At 40.3% G+C, this 26,447-nt stretch overlaps 1 protein-coding gene and 1 pseudogene across 2 annotated transcripts; both read left to right on the top strand.

Moving 5' to 3' along the window:
* The first annotated feature begins 6 nt into the window (after positions 1-6).
* On the top strand, positions 7-5,200 carry LOC144637450 (uncharacterized; annotated as a pseudogene). Its single transcript, XR_013567726.1, has 2 exons — positions 7-4,181; positions 4,421-5,200. The product of XR_013567726.1 is annotated as an uncharacterized LOC144637450 (transcript).
* Positions 5,201-13,712: 8,512 nt separating this feature from the next.
* On the top strand, positions 13,713-25,736 carry LOC144637685 (dual specificity protein phosphatase CDC14A-like). The gene is made up of 19 exons (XM_078496756.1): positions 13,713-13,851; positions 13,945-14,035; positions 14,118-14,193; positions 16,306-16,398; positions 16,976-17,055; positions 17,305-17,371; positions 18,188-18,250; positions 18,375-18,411; positions 18,498-18,548; positions 20,028-20,202; positions 20,993-21,048; positions 22,168-22,255; positions 22,347-22,397; positions 22,961-23,028; positions 23,158-23,252; positions 23,932-24,134; positions 24,882-24,935; positions 25,222-25,329; positions 25,408-25,736. The coding sequence occupies exons 1-19, from the start codon at positions 13,806-13,808 to the stop codon at positions 25,469-25,471; spliced, it is 1,566 nt and encodes a 521-aa protein (XP_078352882.1). The 5' UTR covers positions 13,713-13,805; the 3' UTR covers positions 25,472-25,736.
* The last annotated feature ends 711 nt before the right edge of the window (positions 25,737-26,447 follow it).

Consider the following 26,447-nt stretch of genomic DNA (forward strand, 5'->3'; position numbering starts at 1 on the left):
TAAACGTTAGGCTGGGCTGTTCTCAGTGGTTATGTACACACTCTAGGTGCGAAGTTTAATCCCGTGGGGGCTTTTAAGTAGAAATTGGCTTCTCACAAAGCGATATTGGAAGTCCTTGAGACGAATTGAAGCCAACACGTTGTTCTCTTAGCTAAATACATTTGTGGGTTTCGCGATGGAGAGTGGATTTACTTTCACAGCGGCGAGTGCGGTTTCCGCGCTTTGATTGTTTCAATCAACCAACATGACCTTTAGGTGAAGTTTTATATTGCTTCGTTTAATTGTTCAGATGTGGGAGGCAAATGCATTGACGCAAAAGAATGGAAATTTATGGAGTACAAACGTGTCAACAGTGTCAAACGACTTGAGCGAAATCGAGTTTAGTTTCGATGAGCGCCCTACGGCAACGAAATCATCGCTCGCAAATGAAATGGATACAAGGACACAACAAAACATGGCACAAAGGGCATTGACTCCTGATATAATCGCAAAAATACAAGCGGTAGACAATTATGAAGACGACATCAGTACAATCCAAACAGACTCAACATCGAGCAGGAAAATTTCGCATCGAACGGGAGATAAGCTGGCAGCAGATTTTACCGGCGAATTGTCGAGCCACGGTGTCAAAGTGAAAGATGACGATCGCTTGGATGAGTCAGGAAGGTTTATTATTCGCAGTGTAGTGATTGTTAAAAATTCTGCGTCACCGCTAGGGTTTTTTATTCGACAAGGTGATGGAGGATTTAAAAAACACGGAATATTTGTTTCACGTGTGACGCAGGGGAGTTTTGTTGACGCGAATGGACTGCTCAAAGTTGGAGATGAAATCATTGCCGTGAATTACGTCGACATCGAAGGCTTCAACTTGGACGATGTAGTGCGTATGATTCAAACTCCTCGAAAATTGATTTTGACCATTCGGATAAATGCGTTCTTAATCAAGCAGAGTGCGTTCGAGGGAGATTCATACGGCTCTCTAGCAACTAATACGCAGAAAAAGGCAGAGAAAGCGACATCAAAGGCTTTAAAAATCAAAGGTAAGCAGTCTCGGGCAAATGATTATAAAGAACCCAGCAACAAAGGTAAACAAACTCTGCAAACAGAAGCGGAAAATGTTAAAGTGGACAATAATGCAAATGAGCAGCAGGACGGAGTTTTAAAATCAACAGTTCATTCCGAAGACTCGTCGACCATTGAAGATCTTATTAACGCGATTCGTGCGCAAAACAGTCGATCAAAGAAGAGCAAGAGAAATTTCGAGCAAGGCGAAGGCAACTGCACATTATCTTCCGAAGACTCTCGCAATTCAACGAGCAATCTGTTCAAACAGAAGGACTTCAGTAAAGCCGAGAGTCCACAGATGAGAAAAGCGTCGGCTGACAGTATAGTTTTGTCAAATAGGCCACCTCCAAACGCCGGTCGAAAGTCAAGCACCTTAACGCCTGTTACCTCAGTCAATTTGATTTTTGATGATCCTGACGATTTTGCTGTTACAACTCCTGTTGCGAAGAACAGTATTTCCAACGAGGACTCCTTAAAGATTTCTTCTGCGGCGATGTATTCACGAAGCCCTCCGGGCTCTCCCGGAGGCAGTCCGAAGGCAAGACGAAGACTTCCGTCTGTGCCTGCAGACCCCACGCGCACTATTCGTAGTGACAGCGTTTCACCCACGTCTCCCAAACCACTGCTAAACCTCCCAGTGGAGCCTAGGAGCCGCCGAATGCTTCCGACACCCCCGCCTTCCCCGGTTGCCCCGCATAAAGCCGAAGTGGCCAACAGTCGGCAAACAAGCTCGTCCACAGGTGAAAGTCCAGAGAGTGGAAGGCCAAATAGGAACAGTTGGACTGGATCGGTGGACAGTGATACGATGGATGAAAAATCACCAGCGCCCTCGCCCTCGAGAAAAGAGTCAGGTTTATCGCTGAGCCAAATTTTTGGCGCATTTGCCTTGAAAACCCATTCAGATAGCAGCGATGCAGCAGAAAAGAGCAAAGACGGAGAAAGGAACGAGTCTTATAAAATCCCATCGTCACCCAAACGGCCTACGCGCAAGAGCGAATCACATCGAGACGACATCTTGGAGCAGCAGAGACACTCTATGCTGCTACATTCGTACGCCTCTGGCGGGCTGCAGCCTCCTAAAAGGCTTACAAGTCGTTCGTCACAACCGAATTTGAAACTTTTAATGCCGGTTCAGGAGGAAACTACTAAATCCAAGCTCTCAACTTCGCCATCCCATGAGAACTCAAAATTTTCTCCGAAAACTCTACAGAAGACGAGCCAGCATGAATTCCATAAGTGACAAGACCTTGACCAATCAGGTCGCTTCGCAGGATTTGACTGACAGTGACCGTCTCAGAAGTGAGGCAGAACCTGGGTTCTTGATATTCCCGGATGACTATAGTGGACATAACCTTTTGTCGTCACACGCAGTCTCGGGTATGGTGTCTTTGTACATCATCAAAGCCACGCACTTGCCTTTCGCGGATAAGAAGCTCTTGGAAAAGAAAAAGAAAGTGTTCTGTGCTGTTGAGGTGGACTTTGAACGAAAAGCTTTCACAAGTACCAAGAGAGCATCAAAAACTTTATCCTGGGATGAAGTTTTTGAAGTAGAAGTCCAACATGGCCGAGAAGTGTGCCTTTCTTGCTTCACGTCAAGCCACGAATTTGACAAGCCTGTGGCTAAAGCGTCTTTTAACCTGTCGCCTTTTGTGAGATGCGGGCAGCAACATAATGTTGTGTTTCGTATGCATCCACAAGGCGCGATTCATGTGAGAATGGAATTTATTGAGATGAAGACGTTGCTTAAACGGGCGCCGTCCGATAGAAAATCGGGCGTGTTTGGCTTTCAACTGAATGTGACCTCGCGAAACGAGAAAGTGAGTGTGCCATTAATCGTACGCAATTGCGTGGAAGAGATTGAGAAGCGAGGACTTAAGGCTGTGGGGCTGTACAGAATTTCCGGGAACGCCCGACGGAAGAAACTGCTAAAGGCGCAATTTGACGAAGACAGCACCGCCGTCGATTTGTCGGAAGAAAGCTACCCTGATATTAACATCATCGCGGGCATTCTGAAAGATTACCTCCGAGAGCTCCCCGAGCCGTTGATTACAGAATCATTATCAAAGCAGCTGATCAAAGCAGCTAAAGAACAGGTTCAAGATCAGGACTTAGCCGCACAGAAGCGTTTTATTTCCAAGCTACTCGTCCAGTTACCACAGAACAACAGAGAGACCCTTGTCTATCTGTTGAATCATTTCATGCGGGTCATTGCTGAGAAGGACACAAACAAAATGGACGGGCACAATCTGTCAGTGTGTTTCGGCCCCGTTCTGTTATGTCCCCCGGCGAACCTTACCGAGGGTAAAGACTTACTTGATCTCAAACTTCATGTTAGAATTGTAGAGTTTCTCATTTTTCTGTGGAAGAACGCCGGTGTAACACCCGGGTAGTTTTTAATATTGTTCTTCATTTCAATATTTCCCATAAAATCTGTATAATCTGCTAAGACTATCTCGTTACCATTTCACGAAAAACAAGAAATAATTTCAACCCAATCTGGTTTCTTGTCCCAAGCCATGGTGTTAACTTTCTTCAAAGGGACTATGTCACGGGGATTTCGAAGATTTTTAGTCTAACTGTTCTAAAAAAAAAATAATTTATTTGGGGATAGAAATCAACCTTTGGCTATGATTATCAAATTTTTTGAAGGCGCGCGGAAAACAACTTGAAAACGTTGGCTAACATTTTCAAATTGCAATCCATTTGTATCCGAGCCATTTGTAGCCAAACGCGCTTTTAACCAGTTCTAGTGCTCTAAAAGAGCAATTCAGTGTTAATAAAAATGGACCATTATTTTTTAGTTTCCTACGACACAAATATAAATTTTGCCTGTTCAAAAATCTGTTAAAATCCTTGGCATAGTCCCTTTCAAGACGGATCCATTTTGTTCCGACGAAGGGCAAACGCTCAAAACGTCACAGCTTTTTAAAATTTGACACGGCGAATAACTTACCTTGATTAACTTCTAGGTGAAAGTTAACTCATTTCTTTTAGCTGATCGCCTTTCAAACTGTAAGACTAAGAGTTCTTTTTCATTCTTTTCGAGCCAGGCGCAAGATTTTTTGATTCTCTACGGTGAAAGCGCTAAAAAACACGCGAGAGCAATCCGTGCGAAGGTGGTTAATTAGGCCTACTGGGACCCAGTCGCCGTAATGGGCGACAGGCGACTAGGCGAGCTTTGTCACGGGCGATGGGCGACTAGGCGATGAGCGACAGGCATAGGTGACAGGATGGTGGACCAGACAGGTGAACTGTACATGGGATCTCCGGTACACCATAAAGCATGTACAGAAAATCATACTTAGAGCGACTTGGGCGACTTTAGGCGACTTGGCGATTTTGGGTCCCAGTGTAGGTCTTTAATTAAACGGTAACGCAAGTGCTCGCAAGTAGTCGGAAGTTGAACTTGGGTACAGACTTGCGTTGGGTGGCCAAACGGACTCGCAAGTTAAGTCGCAAGTGCACGCAAGTTCATGCGCGCTGCAACTCAGTACTTGAAGTACACAGCAAGACTTGCGTTGACTTGTGTTGGGTGGCCAAACGGTGAAAAACCTGCGTTGACTTGCGTGCATATTTGATCTCGACCAAATTGAACGCAAGTCAACGCAAGTGCACGCAAGTCCAGGCCAAACGGAGACGCAAGTGGACGCAAGTTGAAAACTTGGCCAGGCCCTAACAATTGTGCGTTTTGCTATCAATTATTTACTATTTCGAGTGTGCCTATCCGTTATAAGGACTCAAACAACGTTCGTTCTTATATATAGCACTTCACTGTAGAGGATCGAACCGATCAATTTGGAGCACTTTACCTGACGGAGCCATGTTAGTTTAGACAGGCGACGCAAAATTTTGGACGAAAAAGTCGCGTTTCAGGCCACGGTGAAAATTTCTGACACGGGTCGCGAAAGGCGCGCTCGTTTGTGACGAAGAAATTCAATTCGTGGATCAAACGCGACTTTTTTCTGAAAGTTCAAGTGTTGCTTCGCCTCTAAGGCTAGATTGCTGGCTATATACTTATTTGAATGTTACTGTGCGTTCGGATGGGACAGAAAACAAACTTATTCCGTGTAGAAACGCGGTTTTTAAGAATTAGACAAATACTGTATAAGACAAGGAGATAAAATGTGAAATGGCTTTTCAAATTGTCTACTTCTTCTTGGGGGTAACAGAACTACCTGTTTAATAAAAATATGTAGCGCAGGACTTACGCACTGTCCAATTGGGAAAATAATTGGATAATGACTGCCAAAGTCTTGCAGACAGAGGTGTTTTTTATTTCCCGAAAATGTTACAAATTGGACAGACCGTAATTCCGTGAACCATTGAAAACTCGAAGCAAATACGGCAAAGCTGAATTAAGCCCCCCCCCCCCCCCCGATGCGCCGAGTGGGCCCCGGGGAGCGGCGGGGGCCCCCCGCCCTCCGCTGCCTCCCCCACCCCGGAGGGGGGGGCGCCACCGAGGGGAGGAGACGCGGAGCAGCACGGTAGGCAGGGCAAGGCGACACACGGGAGAGACGGAGGACAGAAGGAGGGGAGCCCGACAGCCAGTGAGGCGGCGGCGCCCGGGAGGGAGGGGGGGGGGGGGGGGGCGGCGGAGCGCAGAGGGGAAGGGAAGCGGGACAGGCTGGGGTCCATGCCCCCCCACTGAAAACCCCCGTTAAAAAGCCCACCTATTTATTTAGCCCCCCTTCCCAAAGGTCTTAAAAAGAAATATCCCCCCTTCACAAGCAGAGCTTTTACGGTACATGTTCTCGTACGCAGGGCCTCCGTTTCTTTTATCACGTGGTCGGCGAAACGTAACGGCACAAATTAAACGAGTAGCTCTGGGGACGAGAATGGCGCAAAGCGTAGGCAAACGTGCGTGTGTCACGTTTTACTTCTGATTGGTCGAGAAAGTGGCGCGAGTTTTTTAAACCAATCACTAAGCGTAGTAATGCAAAACGAATGGAAACACGAATTCGCTTTTTCACTCAAGTGAAAACCACTCTACATAGACCCAATTGGACCCCGCTAGGTCCTGAAATTCTGCGGCGTTCAAGATAGGCCGTTTGGAGTTTTGAAGAAATCCTCATAAAATAATACCCAAAAATTGTTGTCGGGGACCTTTTGTTTGTTGGTACGTTGCTATGCGGCAAATCAAAGAGTTACCGTCATTTCGGCCCTTTTTTACGAAGTCTTTCGTCCAATCAGAATCGCTGTTTTCAATTACTTCGCTGTTCCTAAAAACAATTTCTTTCGTATCTATCTTGCCCAATTCGTTTGGATTGCATTTACGTGTTAGTTTTCAACATCCCTACTTTGTTCCGGCAAAAGCATTTTTTGCAGAGTGGATTACGCAAAATACTGTTTAAGCTGTGTTTTATGAAGGTAAGTACAAGCAAATGTTTGTATGATATTTTTCCAACTTATTGTTATGTAATATGTCGTTTTTTGGACGAATTAACTATAACGATTGTAAGATCGACCGTGACAGGATTGGATGTCAACGATTAATAGTTTGTTTCTATCTTTGACTACATTTAGCTAATTTTCACGCTTGTTTTTCATAAATGGAAATTAAATACCTTCATGTGATAACATTTATTTAATGTACGCTTACGTTACCTCGGTAAAAATCGCGAATTTGATACGAGCTGAGGATATGCAGTCTTCGAGTGGTTGCTGAAAAACAATTTCACAAAACAATCCGTTCAGTATTAAAAATGTGCAGAAATTCCCCCATGGCTACAAAAAAATGGGGGACGATGCGCGCTTAGTGAAATTTGCTTTTTAAAGGTTAATTATTGTTTTAACGGGATCGTATTATCGAACAGGTGTTATGCCGTCGGATCTTTTTTACCAGGAATATTTCGCGTAAAAAAAGGTGTCGCGAAAACAAAAAGTCATCAAGGCTCAGAAATGATGACAACGAAAAGCAATATGATTTCGAAACTGGAAAGATTTAATTGATTTTTAACGGATTGGGTTTAAATTATTTGTTATCGCCCGCATCGAAAATGGGTTTTTTTAATTGGCAGTTTAGAACTGGTCAAAATTAACTGGAATTTACTGGTAGCTGAAATCTGAGATCAGCAAAGTGTTCCATAGTCTACTGGTAGCTGAAAAATGAGCTGAAATTTTAACTGATAACTGAAAAATCGCCGAAAATTTAACAGATAAGTGAGATTCAAGGTTCTGTAAAGCGCCCTGCAGATTAGCAAGAAATTGCTAGTTGGTCCGTCGTGTAGCTAACATCTGAACTCGATGAATCGAATCGAGTTGGTTTGAAAAATATTTTTTATGAAGTCGGCCGTGATTAAAATTATGGAGCGATTAGCTCGTTGCATATTATCTGAAACTTAACCTGCAATCAGGCGTTCTTTTCCTCGCGGCGCTATTTTCTCCCCGTCGCGAAAAAAAGAAAGGCTGATCGCAGGTTATCTGAAACTTAGAACCGAGAATAACTTGGCTAATTTGTCTGTTGCTTCGGCATGTTTTCAAACATTGCCAATATTGCCAGGTCTAGCTAAAGACGCGTATTACTGCGTAGTATACCCGATTACATTAATTAACTAGAAAAACCTTTCTCGCAGGACCTCGCGAATATAGGGGTCATTTGGCTATAAAGTTCTGGTTACTGTATAATTTCTGTATAATTTTTTCTCAGTACTAGTAAAATGTAAAGTAGTTCCAGTTTTGTTTCTATGCACTGGCGGAAAAAAATTAAAAGCGAGTGTCTTCACCATTTTGCAACGAGCGTACCGTTTACCAGAAACTTGTCTGACTTGAATTTTTAGGTCGAAAAGTCATAAACCCTGGCACTCGACCCTGCGCCGGTTTTGTGTTGCGAGTAATTTAAATTAATCCTATACCCCTTTCCGGCAATCGATAACTATTCAGTTACATCATATGTTCTCGGACCTATCTCCTACCTTATTATATGAAATTAACGCTCCCGTAAATTAAGGTCTTTGAAATTAACGCGAATCGAATTGGAGGGAAAATTTCTTTTGAAAAAAGAAATTAAAGCGAGGGAGGGCGCAAATTTTCAAAATGAAGAAAATTAACGCGATTTTGAGGTCTCTAAAGGTATTTTATGGCTGTTGTACCGCTCTTTTGAAAGCAAGAATAAAACTGGAAATATTGCAGATGACATTTACATTGTAAAAGACTGAAAAATAGTGCACAGAAAAGAGTTTTTTTTGTTTCCTATAGCTAGTTTCTATAATTTATGTTTATGTGTTCTGAGAATAATAATAACTCGAAAATTGAAGCTCACAAAATATAAAGCGAATTTTGAGCTGAAGTCGCGTTAATTTCACTGATAGAACATTAATTTCCTATAATAAGGTATATCTGATGCGAAAAAGTTTCAGTGTAATTAAATACAAGCACTTAAAGATTAAGAAACGCTCCATTTCGGTTATTTAGTTTATAAGAGAAAAAAGTTGCTTGTACGTAAATGCAATAAAAAGTGCAGTGTCGTAGAAAATTTATAATGGAGCGGCACGGTTTTAAATTTCAAACTCTAGAAGAAGAGAATTATGTAATCCCAGAGCAAATCTTTGAACCAATCACTTAAGGGGACAAAGTGTATTCAACCAATCACAATTTTGCAAACTAAACGTTCAACCTGCGGGAAAAGATACGAACGCATCTGATTGGCTAAAAAGCAACACGTTCGCTCTGATTGGTTCAGAGCTCTTTTCTTGTTTTTGCGTTTTATATATGCATGTTCTTGTACTTGGATGTTTGCGTCGTACATATAAATTAATTTTAACAAACCGTGCTAACACGAAATTATTTTTAAAAGTCACCGCAAAAAGCCGGAGCACTCGTCCCGTTAATTGCTATAGGTGCTTGTGCCACGAAACACAATTTTAATTTTCCAATTCGATGCAAAGCATGCATAGTTTTTAATATATAATTTGCTTTTTAGCGTCTGTTTGATCTAGCGCGAAAAAAGAGAACCAAAGAGGGAGAGGAGTGAGCGCGCGGCCCCGGAGAACTCGGGAGCGCGAGTCAGCCCCGTGACAGCTCCGGGAGGTCAGGGAGCCAGGACAGAGGACGACCCGACGCAAGAAGGGGCGGCAAACAAAAGCAAAAGAACACAACGAGAACCGGCAGCCAGGCCGGAATAGTTTTCTATTCTTTCTACCATCCCTTCCTTCACAAAAAAACTTCTTACGAATCTATCTGTTGCACGTTTTAAATCATTTTTCTAATTCTTTTCCACAAACAGAACGCTCATTGCAATGTCGAATGTAACAGAGGTCTTTGCCACGATGACAAATACAACCCCAGCTGGTAACCATGGCAACAATTCCAGGGAGGAACTCATTGACATCCTGAGTACGTTTCAAAAAGTGTCCCTCGCTGTGCCTTACTTTATCATTGAACCTGTAGCACTGGTACTCAACTTTCTGACCCTTTACATTTTATGGAAACGCGAGGCGCAGGCGCGCAAGCTTAATGCCGCTGTACATGGCCAGCCGCAAATGGTGCGCCCACAGCAAAGGTCCTACTACTTTCTTCGACACTTGGTATTTTCAGATTTGCTGACATGCTTCGTTGCTATTCCTTTTGATGCTCTGGAGATATATCGGCTGGAGTTCAGGAGGTCTCGTGAATACTGCGCCGTATCGAAGTACGTCAGATTCGTGGCAATCAGCACGAGTTTTTATGTCTTGATTGTCATAAACTTTGAACGTTTCTGGGCCGTGACATTTCCTCTTCGTCCGCTCAGCCGCAATAAGATCGTATACATGACAAGGGGCGCCTGGCTGGCAGCGTTTTTAATCAACATTCCCTCTCTTTTCTTATATCGGTCCAAAGTTGAGGACATGTATGACAATGATCGGTATTATGTCAGGGTGTGCGTTGCAGAAACAGGTCTGCGAGGAAGTTTTGCCCGTGCCTATCTGGGCGTGACATTTTTAATGCCAGCCATTGCAATTGCTGTTTTCTCGTTAATAACGCTCAACCGTATTCTAAAAATTAACAAAGCCAACGAGAGAAGAAGCCCGAACGTTGAAAACGCGCAAGCGGATTTAGAGATGAAAGCTACACGAAGAGTTGTATTTTCGTCGTTTTACATCACCGCTGGATTCTGGTTGTGTTCAAGCCCTGCAGGCTTTTATTATTTGATAATCTCTGGATTGGGCCGTCCAGAGTTTCCAACCTCTTATTTGATTGGTCGCTCGATCGTCATCATTGCAAATAGCAGCGCTGCTGTGAATCCGCTGATCACCATTCTGTGTTTTCCTCAGATCAAGGAAAGTGCTAAGAAGTACTTAGGACTGGGAGCTAGGGAGTCTTACAGTACCACAGAAGCTAAGATACAGGCGACCGCCGAAGACAAAAGTGTTGAACTTGTAAGTGTCAAGATAAGAAGCTCACTTCGCAGAATAAGATACGTTTTGCAGAAGAAGGAAAAAACTTTGGAATCTGACGGGTTAGAGAAAAACTCAAGCGAGCCAACAATGATGACTAGTCTTGATTAGTGTATTTACGTTACTTTCATAAAGTAAGGACTATATGATTACATTGTATGTGCGTTCGCCCTTCACTCCTTCGCAGGAGCATTTGCCATCACCAGTCTCCCTCCACAACAAGTTAGTAAAATTTTATTTACCAACAGCAGGTTAAAAGTAAAAATCGCAGCGCCAGTGAAGATCCACGTTGGTATGTGCGGCAAGTCCACTTGTGTATGCGCATTAATTCGAGGTCGATATAATAAAAGCTAGGCTATTTGCTTCCGCCCAAAATTTCACGTGGTATACGCAGGACACCTATTATGTACACAGGATACCACACGGAATTAGGAATGCGTTTTCCTTCGTAGAACGCAATTAACCGTCTTATATACCCAAATTCAGCCAATTGCAAGCTCTATCTACTATACTATCCTACGAAATCACGAACAGCTTGAAAAAAGGTCAAACTCTGCACATTTTGCTTACGTTTCTTGTCGCAAAATTAATGCCAAACTTAAAACAGTAAATATGTTGTAGCAGGCCAGATGTAGAATAGTTTGAATGACACTTGTATACAAAGAAAAAGTAGGAGCCAATTTTCGCGCCAAAAATACGACTATTAGAGACATGCGGTGGATGTTTCAGCGCCAAGGAAGTTCGAGGAGAAACAATCATGACAAGCAAGAGATTCATATTCTCTTGCGACAAGAGAGCAAATTTGTAAATAACGAGCGAAAGCAGTACAAAGCATAATTATAAGACTTACTAATCAGAGTTTGCCCTATATAAGCCCTAGAGTGATTTTGATCGAGTGCTGTAAAATAACCAATCAAAACTCGAAGCAGTTACATGTAGCCGGCGCGAAGCGCGGAAAAAAGTGTGTTAGGGAGTCGCGATTGGTTTTTGTTTTACATCCGATTGGTTGATGAGAAAGTAGTGCGAGTTTCTTTAACCAATCACTAGGCGTAGTAATGCAGAACCAAGGAAACGCGAATTACTTTCGACACTCGAGTGAAAACTGCTCTATCAACAATTATTATAATTATAAATATTTATTTAAGTCATTAACATACTGCCTGTTTTGTAACGACCGATATTTTACTGTGATTGAAATAAAACTGTCTGATTGTCTTCTATGAGTCTGCAAGTTTTAATATTTTGTTAGTATTTCCGAGCTGAATAAAATCAGTTTTGTACGAGTGCAGGTACGTTCCTTGTTAGTGGGAAGCTGGGTGGCCTACTGGAATACGAACTCAGAGGCCCAGGCTAGACCATTACTGGAGTCCTTAACTCTCACAGTGCCTGTTTCCACCCAGGGGTATAAATGAGTACCGATCAATTGTTGGGACAACCTTAAAAAAATGCTGGAGGATACCTACGATCGATCCTTTGGATTGGAACACATTTTCAACCTTAAACATTATCCTGCGTGTGTCCCTTATGTAAGCAAACTCTGACAAAGTCAATGTGAGCCACGCAATGCGTACACAGCTACTGGCGTTCCCATACCACGTCATTGGCTTAGTCTGCAAAACAGTCCTTGTTTCCCATAAATCGCGAAGCGCGGAAAGAGTTAGCGCGCGCAAACCTCGCACGTTTTACGGATCCGCTCCGTTCGAAGACCGCGCGCGTTCGCAAAAAAAATGCAACTGTTTTGCAGTCTAACATTGGTTTTGACTTTTTTACATTTTTGACCTGGATTTGTCAAATAAAAGCATGTGGAGGCGGAGTTGAAATAGCACATCAGTGGCCGCTGGATAGACTGTTCACTATTTTTCAGTGCAAAGAAAGACTGTGAGATGAAAACAGCGTCCACAGGTTTTCGCGCTGTCGCGCTTGCGTTCAGTTCTCTCACGATCCTTTTCGGGCGTAAGTGTTCCAAGATCGAAGGGAAAATAAACGAGACAGCAGAGTGAACAGTCTACCAGCAGGAACTCTATCATGTCAGTAACCCCGACCTATCACGCTTCTGAATATTTGATTCGTCAAATCCGTCAAACGATTCCCGGAAGAGAGAAGAAAACTAAAGGAGATCTCCTCGCTCTCAACCTTCCGCCTCCTCCTCCTCCTCCTCCTCCTCCTCCTCCTCCTCATCCTCTATCCTTTTCGCCCTACCTTGTCGCATGGGGCGAGATGACGGAATGCTTTCAGAATGCATAAAAACTCAAAGAGACTGACGAGAAAATAGCGCTGAAAGGTAGTACGTACGAAAAACATCACTGAAACACCGCACGTGATGTCAGCGGTCGCCAGTCAGTCTTCCCTTCATCCAATGCGATTAAACTAATCCGTCCCATGATGCTGCACTGACAAATGAGGCAGGCTGCCACTCCATGGAGAGGGTGTGAGTGTTTCATTTTGTGAAGTTATATTTAATAGCTCACAGCTTGAAACAGGTTATGTTTTGCCATAAATAGCAACCAACTGTTACAGTATTCATAATAACATGTTACCGTTGACCACAAATAGCAGGTGCTGCTACAACGGGAAGTTTATACAAAATAACCGCAATTAATTTACATCTATATTACGCTAGAAACTGAACACACAATATTAATAGATCTGGAATCAAGAGTCCTTAGATTGTCGCCAAAATATTGGCGAAAAAAATCTTTATTTGTCCAGCTAAAGCCTAGGGAAAAAGGTAAATGCTTGTGAGAAAAAATTACAACTTAGATAAAAAAAATTGTCGATGTATAAAATTCATGTCTAGAAAAAAGTTCAAAGACTGAGTCCCGGGGAATGAGCGGAAAAATTGTCATTTGCATAATTTTTTCCAGGAGCGCACGAAATTGAACTACGTTCTTGTTTAGGGTTTTGGGACGTGTAGTTTTCATTATAAAGATAAATTGTTTATTTCTATTATAAAAATTTTCTTATTTAAATTCTGTTTGTGTCCTATTTTGTTTTTAAGTGTAATAATATTTAGATCAATAGTACTTACTTTGAACAAGATTCTGTGGTATGGTTAACTTAGTATGAAAAAAAAAAAAGGTTATTAGTTTGGTTGTCTAGTTCGTCAAACCTGTTAAAAAGTACTCTATTTCGTTCATGTAAACACAAAGGCGATAAAAGCCTTCTGTTCTGTTTATCATTTTTTGCGCCCTAATAGATTCCTATTGTGCAATGAACGGGTCATCTCCCATGGCAACCCGATGCTCTGTTCTCTGATTGGTGGAAACGAGTAATGCAGTCGAAGGCACAGTAGAAGAATGGAGTGAACGGGGTTTTGATGTTGTGGATTTTTACGAAGATTTCTGTTCCTTTTTGCTTGTTTTAAACGCCATGGCCGACGACAGTGAGCTGTCAAATGCATGCGAGTTTCTGAAAGGTATATCTAGGTCGTTTTTAATCTGTTGCCAGTTCGGTTTACCACCAGTATTCGTGTGTTTATCCAAGATGTCCCCTGTTAATTTCTTTCTAGATCGACTGTACTTCGCCACTCTCCGAAACAAGCCTCGGAGTACCGTTTCTGTTCACTATTTCTGTGTGGACGATGAGCTGGTTTATGAGAAGTAAGTTTGTTCTAATTTGGCTCGTTATTTGCCGTCAAATCGCGTTCTAATTAGTCAAATTTGTGAACTTGTCTTTCTGCAGTTTTTACGCTGACTTCGGACCCTTGAACCTCGCTATGTTGTATCGTTACTGTTGTAAGTTAAACAAGAAGCTAAAGGTAAGTTGTCTGAATTTTAATCTCATACCTGTGGATAAAAAAACGTGTAGTTGAAGATGGGGTAGTAGATTGCTTGATATACAATTCTGGCTTTCGGCCGGTGTCAACATTTCTTGAATTCTAGCGGGCTTCTAAATGCTCACGCGGACATTAGAATAACTCGCGTTCGAGGATATTAGCATGTTTTTGTGTACATCAACGACTAGAATAAGTGTTTTTAAAGCTTTCACATCCCGTACTTTAATGTTTTTGTGTTGATTGTGTTAAACGCTGTTGATAAACGAGCTTGTATCGCCAAAGATACGAATTATCAAAGAACAGGATCAAAACATCGATCGAAGGAATACATGTTTTCGCTGTTTACGAGTCCCGGCGTATATTTGCTTATCACAGAGCTTCGTATTTATATTTGAGTCCTTTACGTTGGCACGAAAATATACCCTTTCTCTCCGGCGCCGCTTTAAATGCTTGTAAGATCGTTTTAAACCCCTAAAATGTTCATATCCCATGTCATTCCAGCCTCATTTGGTTGAAATGTTGTGGTTTTATGCAAAACACTGGTTTCCACTACATTTAGCGCTGTGGTTTGGAATTTCGCCTCGTGTCCGTTGTCTTATTTTAAAAACAGGTAAACAACTTGTGATATCGAGCCGACTTTACATTTGAAACTCTTTTCCTTCTTTAGGGTTTATACTCGTGACATTTCATTGCCCGTGAAATATATATAAATTCAATTAGCTTTCTATTGTAAACCATAACTGAGGATAATTTGGGTTCTTCGATGTTTCTCGCCGCCGAATAAAAGATTTCCGATCCTGTGACTTCAGATTATTTTTAGCTGATTAAAGCATATTTCCGTTTTTTCGTTCTTGTCAAATTAAAGCGCAAAATATGATGTATTTTTACACGATCGCCTAGGGGTACATGTATATTTTTCTTTGATACGAAGTTTTTAATTTAATTTAGTCATTTTAATAATGAAATAAACAATTCTGACAGTAACTATAAAATTTATCTTTTGATGATGATATTACGGTCATAATATTAATGATAGTGTAGTCAATATCAAACGATTTTGTGTGCCTTTTTAAGTTTGCGAGCTTACAAAATATGTAGGTTATCTCTTCAAATTATGTAGGTTATCGTTATGAAATTTGTTATTCTCCTTTGATAAAATTATAAGAAAACCTATGTTCTCTTTCTTTACGATATTCTTCACACATTCTGTTTATGAAATTAATTTGAGTTGTTTTTTGAAATATTTTGTCACTAGGGTTGCTTTCCATTTGTCAGAACTGGCCGGCCGGTCCGGTGGTTTTAAATGTAAAAATTGGCCTCTTCCACGAGGTTTTCCCACAAATCCACCATCACAAGTATAATATTTATATTTCAACTGATTTGACAGGACAAATCTGGCTAACAACTGAATTCTGGCTCTGGCCAGTTCTAACAAATGGAAAGTGCCCAATGTTATAGTATGATGCATAGGAACTTCCCAAAGGTTTTTTTTTTTCTTTAAATGCTCGTTATATACTTATTACACCAGCATTTCCTAAGACCAGGATTCCAATGCTTATTTTTGTTGAACAGTGAAGATTTTCAAGAGTGTGTAAATATGATATTACTATGGGCATATTGTGGCATTGTTTTATGTTTCTAGATGGTTAATAATATTGCTGTCATATAGCTACCACCACTTTGCAGGATCTTGTTTATCGCAAGACAATTTCTGTTCCCTTGAACCAGGCTTGTTTCTCTCATTTTTCATGACAGTAAAAAATGTATGTGCCAGTAATGAAGTCAAGTTTAGCAGTCAGGCAGCTTCCAGCTAGCATTTGCCTATTTTTTTATAATTTAAAATGTGTCGTCAGATGATACCAAGCCAGTGTTGTCATTGGTTTAGAAGAAAATGTTCAAAAGAAAACAACTTAAATGAATTTTTATTATAAAGAAAACATACTGTCATAAATATTACCTAATATGAGACCACTGCACACAGACTAATATTAACTTGTCTTGAGATATACATGTCAATTCATACAACTTCAAATATTTTACTGGAAGCACAGTACATGTAGTTTGTAAAACATGTTTGTTGGTTTGTACTTGCAGTCCTTCTCACTAGCCAAGAAGAAGATTGTTCATTACACTTCATTTGACAGTAGGAAAAGAGCAAATGCAGCGTACCTAATAGCAGCATATTCTGTAAGTATTATAAAAAACACAACACCGTGTTTCCTGTAATGATAGCATCCCTTACAGTCAATTTCACATAACTTTACCGTGCCGCGTTGCGAAGTTCGTATTCAAATTTGCTCCGCAAGTTATGGCTTATGTTTGTAATTTTGAAGCGTAATTCCTAGCTTAGCAATGTAAACTAAACCTGTCGCTTGTTTCTCGCATTCTGTTGATGAACAGTCAAAAATTAATAAGGGGCAATTATTTTCTGTTCCTTTGAAACAAAGGTGGTATAACCTCGTTTAATACGGCAAAATGAAAACCGGAACTTGGCAACTTGCTCAGGTAAATTTGACTTGAAAGTTGCAAGTTGCGACAAGCAAACTGTCAGTCAATATTGGAACATTGCGCCGCAACATTGCAAAGTTCCCATCAAAAGAACATGCGGTTTGACTGTAAAGATTACTCCTGTACAATCATGTACCAAGATTTAATACAAGTTCAAGTTATAACAAAAATTTCTAAAATCTGACGAAATTTGAGTGTGGTTATAACTGAGTTATTGGTAACTACATACATGTATGATATTGTTTTATACGTGTAGGTTGTATACTTGAAGAGAACACCTGATGAGTCCTACAGACCACTAATAAATGGATGTAACCCACCATTTCTACCATTTAGGTAAGTTTAATCTTGAGATCATTTTTATATCTGAAAGGTAAGATTGTAAGAGTGTTATATTCATGTTGAAACAGATTAACCTACATGTAGGTTGGAAAATTTTTTTTGCTTAGATTCCAAAATCATCCAATTTTCATTACCTAACCAAATAATTGCAACATAGCCACTTTATTGGACAATGCACTTTACTCTTGCAGTGCCTTTGTTTTTTTTTTATATTGTATAAATATAATTATACTTTCTCTTTAGGGATGCCTCCTTTGGAACATGTTCATATAATCTCTCTTTGATGGACGTACTGAATGGCCTTCATAAGGTACACTACTTTGTACAATGAAATTACATATAGCTTATTAGGTGGTAGACTGAGAGCCGACCCCGACGCCCCGAGAAGCCCCGCGAGGGCCGCGCGGCGGCGCGGGGGGGAGGACCGCTGGAGAGGGGCGCGGGGGGGGCGGGGGCGGGGGGGGGACCCGGGGCGAGGGGGGCCGGGGGGGGGGGACGAGGGGGGGGGCGGGGGGGGGGGGGCGAGGGAGGGGGCCGGGGCGGGGGGGGCCGGGCGCGGCCGCGGCCGCGGTCCCCCGGGCCTGGGCGCCCGCCTCCAAAGGACGAACTTCAGTCTACCACCTTAAATTAACATTTTTTTACAACTAGAATGTCCAGATTTTTTTTTTGCCTTGATGTGGTTTGTTGTGAGTTTCATAGCTTTTTGCTAAGGGACATGTTTTGACAGGATTTGTCTGGAATATTAGAAGCTCCCCCTGAAATATAGAGATGTTATGACTTGTTTCTGAGGTGTCTTTATAAAAAAAACTGATCTGTTACAGCTTGTAAAGTAGTCTGTATCAGAAGTAAAATTTTGGCTTCATTTTTCTTGTACCTCAGGCCCATATTTTTTTTGGCAATGCTGAGGCTGGCCAAAAAAAAAGCATTTCAAAAAGATGAGAATGAAACGAGTCTGACTGTTCGAAAAGCAATTCTTAGACGGTCAGAATTTGATTTTAGATACTTACTACTTGAAACATTGAACAATTTCATCTGGTAACTGTTGTCATTTTGAAAGGTAAATTGGCACAAGAATGTTTTATACCGATTGATAACCTACAGTGATTTCCTGTATTTCCATTTTTAGGCATCGCAAAATGGATTTTTTAACTTTGATACTTTTGATGTTGAGGAGTATGAGCATTATGAGGTAGGATTACTACTTTTTTTATGAGTGTTTAATTTTTCGACATCTTATGAGTACGAAATTCCTTTCCAAGGGTGGTTGTTTGTACACCGCCAAGTGTGACACTGTCTTTTTTTTCTTTTTGCAGAGAGTTGAAAATGGAGATTTCAATTGGTTATTACCAGGTAAGAGACAATACTATAAATTTATATGTAGAGTGAAATAATAAAAAAAGTGTTTATCATTAATATTAATTTTCTTTTTTTATCAGATAAATTTTTGGCATTCAGTGGACCTCACAATAAAAGTAGAATTGAAAATGGTAAGCATAACTAGTGTTTGTTTAAAAAGGAAGGTTTATTTATCTTTTTATTATTTTTATTGTGCCAAATCAGCAACATGTAGGTACTGAGTTTAAAGATGGTACATACTAGTTATGTAAAATAATCAAGTAGTAGATAAAATATGAGCGGGAGATCTGTATGGGCGCATACAATGGCGAGCCGATAGGCGAGCCATTGTAAACGCCCATACAGATCGGACAGGAATATTTTATTCTACTTGTGAAATGAAAACAATAAATTGATGCGAAGTTTTGTTATGCGAATCAGTAGAGATCTGTATCAAAAGTTATGAATACTAATTAGTTGAGCAGGAGTCTGTATCAAAAGTTAATTCTATTGGCTAAATAGTGGAAATTTGTATTGGGGTTTCAACAGTTGTGTACAAGATGTGATCTGTAAAATAATCAGTACTAGGATTGGTTTGCACCCTTATGAATAGTTAATGAATGTTACTAGTAAGTTAAATTACAGTGGGGCATTAATTTAATGATTTTGATTGAAATTCTGAAATCTTGATACATGTACATGTACTTTGTCATCCTTATAACTTGCATCTGTCTCTTTTATATATTGTAGCCTGTGTTATTAATTGAATTCATACTCTTAACACTTGTGAAGGGTGTCACTAGTAAGCAGGTTAATTCTGTGTAAGGCCAAGTGGCCCGAACTGCCTGAGTATACATATCCCAGTTTCCGTAGCATTAAGTGACTAGAAGTATTCATACTTCTTCCTGGATGGATGCTACTCTGTCACAGGGTTACCCCCAGTGTTAGAGCGGTTTTCACTTGAGTGTGAAAGTTAATCTTTTTTGTTTTTTTTTTTGTGCAAAATCGCCCTTTTTCACCAAAAAAAAAAAAACAAAAAACGTTTTTTTTTTTTTTTTTTTTTTTTTTTTTTTTTTGGTTTTTTTTTTTTTTTTTTCCCAAAAAATATGTTTGCTGGAGAGTAAAAAAATGATCTTCCCCAAGAACACAACACAGCAACCGTGGCCAGTGCTTGAAACTGGACTACTCTAGTGCGCAAACCATTAGGCCACAGTGTGTCGATCCCAAGTGCTGTGCAATAAGTGCTGTGCATTACACAAAGTAAAGAAGGCCATGTGCCACCTTATTTACCTTTACACCTCCGACTGAAATCAGTTGAGCCACCACGACCGCCTTGTTTGAAACCCCGTTTTAACTCCCATACAACTCTGATACATTCTTGTAAGCGGACACCCGAGCGGCCGCGCACCGAGAACGACCATGTCCGGGCAGAAACACACACATGAAGCAAGAGGGGCCCCGGCGGCCACATCCCCACCCCGCCGCACGAGAACAACGAAGCGGCCGCAGGGGACACTCGCGTCCCAGGGTGCGTTTAGGAGGGCTTCGACTGTACATTGTTTAGTTAAAAAGGAAAAAGTTATTTCCTTGAAAATATGGTAACCTTTTATTTTTATTTTCTTTCAATTTAGGTTACCCATTACATGCACCCGAAGCCTATGTCCCTTACTTTAAAAAGCACAATGTAACATCTGTTGTTAGACTCAACAAGAAATTTTATGATGCAAGGAGATTCACAGACCATGGAATTGAACATTTTGACTTGTTCTTTGTGGACGGCACAGTACCAAGTGACATGATCGTCAGGTCAGTTTTGATTCAATACAGTACTTTAAATTAAATGAAATTTGATGTACTATACATGAATGTGGAGGAGAAGGAGGGAATTTTTTTTTGTATGTTAAACTCATCACCAATAGATGAGTGTGGTGAAGTTGCCTGAAATCTATGTGTGAGCTGCCAGCAAGCACAGAAGGTAAACGGCAACGGTAAACGGCAACCACCAGGCACTGTCACATGGAGAGACTCAATAGAAAACATTTCTTAATAGTAGCCAATACTTCCAGTACGTAAAGTGAAGGGAGGGACAGAGTGAAGAGCGTTTGTGAGGACTACACTGTATATGCGAAAGACAACACAAGAAAAATGGTTTGACCTCAACTGGTGAGCTGCAAATTTACTGAGGCCCTTTTAAGCCCTGAGACTGCCCAGCATTTGCAATTGAGACCATGGGCCCGGTTGTTCAAAACACGTTAGTTGTTTTGTAATTTATTTTTTTTAATTTTGGGTTTTTTTTTTTTTTTCCCCCGTTTTAGGCCCACCCCCAACTCCAAAAAAATTTTTGAAAAAATTTTAAAAAGAGAGAAAAAAATTTTTTTTTTTGGTTCTCCCCCCCTGGTCAGTATGATCTCGAGCTTAACCTCGCGTAAATTGCAATTAGCCACCTATTTTAATGGATAGCAAAGGTTTCATTGCTTTATTCTTGTGAAGGACCATAAAAGCCATTACTAGTAAGCCCCCTGGCTTGAGTTACTATTGTGTACTTTTAATGCTTATTGTCTTTCCATATATTGATTTCAAAACTCTTGGTCACCAGGCGGTTCCTGACAATAGCAGAAAATTCCAAAGGTGCCCTTGCAGTTCACTGTAAAGGTACAAGATTTAGTTTTCATGTATATTACTTCATTAGATAGTCGCTTAAAATGACTATGCTGGCATACATGTATTGTGACATCATTTGACTTAAACTGATTTTGAGTTGGACTACATTGTTCACTTTTTGCAATGAATTGTGCCTTGAAACTCATAACAAAAACAGTGAAATCCCACTATTTATGTACACGGTAGCATTATTGGATAGGGATAGAAATATTGCTATATAACTAGAGTAATATTAACCCTTGAATGCCAAGGTCGTATATATACGTCCTGAAATATGAGCCTCAGATACCCAGGACGATATATACGTCCTCTGTAAAGCCTTGTTTTGGTTTTCTCGGTCCCTCGAAGATTTTCTGCGGTCGTTCAAAGGATCTGGGAAGCCTTTAAGAATCCGCTGACCAAAGAATTTTGCATTGTTGGCACTGTTGGCACAACATATGGTAATCCAAGCGGCCCCGTCGGCAGCAAGGCACGTGGAGAAAACCACGGAAGTTTAGCCGAAGAAGAGATAGAGACCGAAGAATGAAAGAAAGGGATAAAGTGACGATGTTTAGGGTGCAATGAAATAGTTCAGGTTCAGAGGAAAGAGAGAAGAAACGAAGGTATCGAACAGCATCAGTGTTTTGTTGTGAATACAAACAGGTCGCCAAGCAGTTGTAACGCCAGCCAACATATATATTTACTTGCGAGTGCCTTCTAGTCCAAGAATGAAAACTAAAAAGAGTAATAAAGTGCCTAGGGCTTAAATGAGAAACTAATTGTGTGAAAAATCCAATATGGCCGCCGGTCACAGGCCGTATCTGGGTTGGCATTCAAAGGGTTAATAAGTAATGCCAATTTCCTGAACCCCTGTTTTCTCACACATCCCGATAACACAAGCCAAAGGTTATTTCCCTTGGAATTGCCTTACTCGGTTGAACACTAAGTTTACCCCTAATTTGTTGAACTCGTAATTTCTCAAACCAGTTTTTGCTTCCCTTGGAAATTTGAGAAAACAGAGTTCCATTGTACATGTAATGCCCAATGAAAATTCAAGGTCAACAGTGTGTCAATGCCTTCTTACAGAAGTTCTAATTTAACTTAGTTACTATTTGATTTGCACCTTTTTAGCTGGTCTGGGAAGAACTGGAACATTGATTGCGTGTTACATGATAAAACACTACCGGTTCACTGCTGCCGAAGCCATTGCATGGTTAAGGTAAGAGTGTAAGAGATTATTTTACTGTAAAGTTATGATTTTGTACATGTAAATGACAATATTCTGAATTATTTTTATCTTTTAACTAAAGAATTTGCCGTCCTGGATCAGTGATCGGACCACAACAGAACTTTTTAGAAGAGTAAGTCACACACTTTATTGTTCATAGAAATAAGTGTTGAGGTAAAAGTTATTCAGATTTACTGAGTTAATAGTCTTCTAAATCCTGGTTTCTTGAACCAATTTTTATTTCTCTCAGATGTTTGAGAAATAGCTGATTCCACTGAATATTAAGGAAAGTTTTCATAACTTACAACTGTCAGCAAGATTGTTGTAAAGTCTGTTGTAAAATTCATTAATTATTTATGAGGGTGCAAACCAATCTTAGCACAGTATTCATATCACATGTACATATCTGTAAACCCCAATACAAATCAAACAATAGAAATAACTTTTGATACAAACTCCTGCTCAGCTAATTAGTATTCATTAACTTTTGATACAGATCTCTACTGATTCGCATACAATACTTTGCTTTTAATTTATTGTTTTCATTTCACAAGTAGAATAAAATTTCGCATCCGATCTGTATGGGCGTTTACAATGGCTCATACAGATCTCCCGCTCATATTTTATCTAGTACTTATTGATTGAGTAGTTACCTGCTGTCCTTGTAAGTTTGATAACTTATTTTTTGTTCTGTAGAAAACAAGCTAGTTTATGGATTCAAGGGGACATTTTTAGAACAAGAGAGAAAGAGAAAGCAGAGAAAGGTTTGTTCAATCTGTTTATTTATTAAACATAAGAGTGCTTGCCTTCAAACAAGTTTCTTGGGCAGTTAATCTAGTCATGTTTGGAAAGTCCTGTAGTTCAGTATAGGTTTTCTTTCCACATTACAACAGCAGTGGACAAGTGTGGTGTGAGCAGGCTCATCAGTGGTGTGGACACAATCAAGATTGAAGATTCTGTCAATACAAGACCAGGAAAACTTTACAAGGTAAAATTCTAAGAAGCTCATATCTCTGTAGTTAGACATTAATGGAAGTTGCTAATTCATACCTGAAAGCAGGCTCTCGTTTTGGGTTTCATTGTGCTAGTACGTGCTAGTTAAAACCCCTCCCCTCCAAAAGCTGTTCTCTTAGAAGAATTGGAGGGTGCCAAAAGGTCCTTCTGTAAGAACTCTTGGGTGCTCAACTCTTAAAATCTTTCTTGATGGCAAAGGTTTACTAGTTGCCCAAATGCAAAAGTAAGTCACCTATCTTACCCAGGCCCTGCTAGAGCACAGCCCTGCCCCCTCCCACCCCCAACCTCACTGGGTTGAAGCTCTTTACTTTGCAGCTATAGCAGAATCCCTAATGAGAAAGCCCAAAACCCCAAGGCTACATGAATGTATCTGCAAGTTAGAATTTTGCGAAGGGCTGGAGAGAAAAAAAAAGTTGAATGTATCATTTACTTGAAAAGATACAAGTCAGGTATAGCTCTCATATTAAAAAATGTGGTTTTGCATCTCTGTAAGTTGCTCATAGCTGTGTTATTTTAGGCACAAAAAGCAAAAAAATAGTTCAATGGCGTGTATTAAAAAAGGAGTACTGGAAACACACATATGTCTCTTAACTTAAAGTTACTATGAAGTTACTATGCCTAACAGGGTATTGTATCTTTTTTTCTACTTTAAGGATTTAACGCCAATACTACGCGCCACCCCAACATCCAGTGCTTCCTTGATAAGTGAACGTAGCAGTATCCTTTCTTCCAAGGAGGTTACTGTCAGAAAAGATTCTAATGACAACGAGGAGACAACGCAAGGGGATGAGTTAAGGCGGCTCAAAACAAGTCGTGCCCTACGACATCCACGCTCAGCAACAACAGGAACACTAAAGTGAGTTGGTTGTCACCATTCAAATAAAAAAAAGTGATCCATTTTCATCTTTAGTCTTAGAAGTTTGAAGTATTTTATGCAGCATAATAAAAAGTGACGCATAAGTGCACTGCTCAAGCTTTTATTTGAATGGTCACATTAACTTAAGGTTTTAAGCGTGTAGCATAATATCACCACAAAAAAGTATTGCTCAATAGCTTTCATTTGAATGGTCACACACTAGGGCTTCGCCAACAGACTTTGAAAGTAAAAACAACCGTGTACATGTACAGCATAATAAACAGTACCACATGAAAGTATTGCTCAATAGCTTATATTTGAATGGTCACATACTCGGGTTTTGTCCCACAGACTTCAAAGTTAGAACCATCTTGTACAACATAATAAATAGTACCAATTGAAAGTACTGCTTAATAGCCCAGCTATCTTAATCCAGCCAGGTGTCTCTGCCGCGTCTCCCTTTTCTTTTTTTTTTTTTTTTTTAAATTAAAATTTCATTTGAATGGTTACACACTAGGGTTTCACCTACAGACTAAAAGATTGAACCACATTGTACAGCATAATAAACAGTACTACATGAAAGTACTGTTTAAAAGGCTTTCATTTGAATGCCAATCGTTAGGGCTTTATCCACTTAAAAGTTGGGACAGCTCCGCCGGTCCCGTGTAACGCGGTGGACCGTGCGTTTTTGTGTTAATTGACTCTAAGTTATTGATTGTGCGAGTGTAAATTTTATTTGCCTTGCAGATTGGAGGATGGTAGAGTTGGTCATACGCGTTCCACAACGGGGCAGTCATTGAAGTGAGTAAATCATATTTAGACAAGTAGTTAATCAAATTTCTGTCTTTGTTAGAGATGTGGACAGCTTCTGTTCAGTAAACCTACATGTACGCTTGTGTACTGTGTGGATTGTTTATGATGCTAATCATGTTAATAAAAGTAATTTTGAAAAAAAAGACATAGACGAGCAGATTACATGTAAAGGATAAGAAATGTAGAAATAACGAGGAAAGGAAAAGAGTACTAACAGAGACGGTCTTGTGAAACGCGATACTGACAACACAGTTTTCTAATATCATTGTTACAGGCTTGGAAACACAGCTGGTATGCAATCAGTCATGTCACCGCTAAAGACATCCAAAGTTTCCGCTCTGCCACGAAGGACAACAAGGACTTCATCGCACATGCTACGAAGGTAATGAAATAGTAATGTTTTATCAACAAATATCATTTATAACATAATTTTAACAATTTCTTTTCAATTGTTTTTTAGTCGTATGACGTCATCCCGTGTTAGCAGTAGAGCACTGAACCTTGCAGCGCTTGCCAAGACATAACTAAGGAATAAGTACTCAGTAAAATATTTTGTGTGAGATCACTGAAAACCGCTGGTTCGGTCAGATGTTACAGGCCTGGGTTCGGTTGTTCAAAGCAGGTTCCAGCTAATCCAGGATTTTAGCGTTGTAAAACCAAAACCAAAGTAGTCACTCTGGCCAATCACAAAAAACACAGACAATCCAGAGAACCAATCAAAACTAAAAGCAAATGCATGTAGCCGGCGCAAAGCGCGGAAAAACGTGCTATGCGCGTCATGATTGGTGTTGTTTTAAAGGTGTATTTTGGTATTATATTTTTTTTTTTTTTTTTTTTTTTTTTTTTTTTTTTTTTTTTTTTTTTTTTTTTTTTTTTATTTATGGTTTCACCTCTGATTGGTTGAGAAAGTGGCGTGAGTAAGCGTGAGAATGCAAAACAGAAGCAAACACAAATTTCTTTCGATGCATGTCAAACAAGCATCAAATAAGTAGAGAGAGAGAAAAGACGCTTTGTAAACTTTCAACCCTGGATCAGCGTTAACCAGCTTTCGAGCAGCCGAGCCCAACTGGCTGTACTCTGCAAAAGGAGCTTCTTTTTTTACCTTTTATGATGTGAAACAACAGGCCAAAAAATGGCATCTTTTGCAGGGTACTCTGACCGAGTCTAGAAAGTGTGAATGAACTTTAGCACAACATTGGAAGGGCATGGGAAATGCTGGTCATAAGAAACTACAGAAAGCAGGAAGTTGAGTATTGTTAGTGTAGTGGAGGACAATGTCACTGAGTTATCGGCAAGCACCATTGTTTAGGGAATATAAATTGTTCTCGCTAATCTCGTGAAAACATTACTGATACGGTGAAAATCGTACTTCGCGAGGTTTGCAAGTTGATAAAAGATTTGAAAGTTTTTGAACGCACTGAAAAGTTTTAACGATGTGTTAAAAGTATAGGACTAATTTGAATGCTAAAGCAGCACTTGTAAATTTGTACAGAAACAATG

This window comes from Oculina patagonica, chromosome 14, assembly GCF_052425735.1.
Source record: "Oculina patagonica isolate OP01 chromosome 14, crgOcupat, whole genome shotgun sequence".
NCBI lineage: Eukaryota > Metazoa > Cnidaria > Anthozoa > Scleractinia > Oculinidae > Oculina > Oculina patagonica.

What these genes read in the sequence shown, in the direction of transcription:
- LOC144637685 (XM_078496756.1), top strand. Translation starts at nt 13,806, where the DNA reads ATGGCCGACGACAGTGAGCTGTCAAATGCATGCGAGTTTCTGAAAG. An exon ending in TGCATGCGAGTTTCTGAAAG is followed by an intron (nt 13,852 to 13,944) that starts GTATATCTAGGT and finishes ATTTCTTTCTAG; the next exon opens with ATCGACTGTACTTCGCCACT. An exon ending in AGGAGTATGAGCATTATGAG is followed by an intron (nt 18,251 to 18,374) that starts GTAGGATTACTA and finishes TTCTTTTTGCAG; the next exon opens with AGAGTTGAAAATGGAGATTT.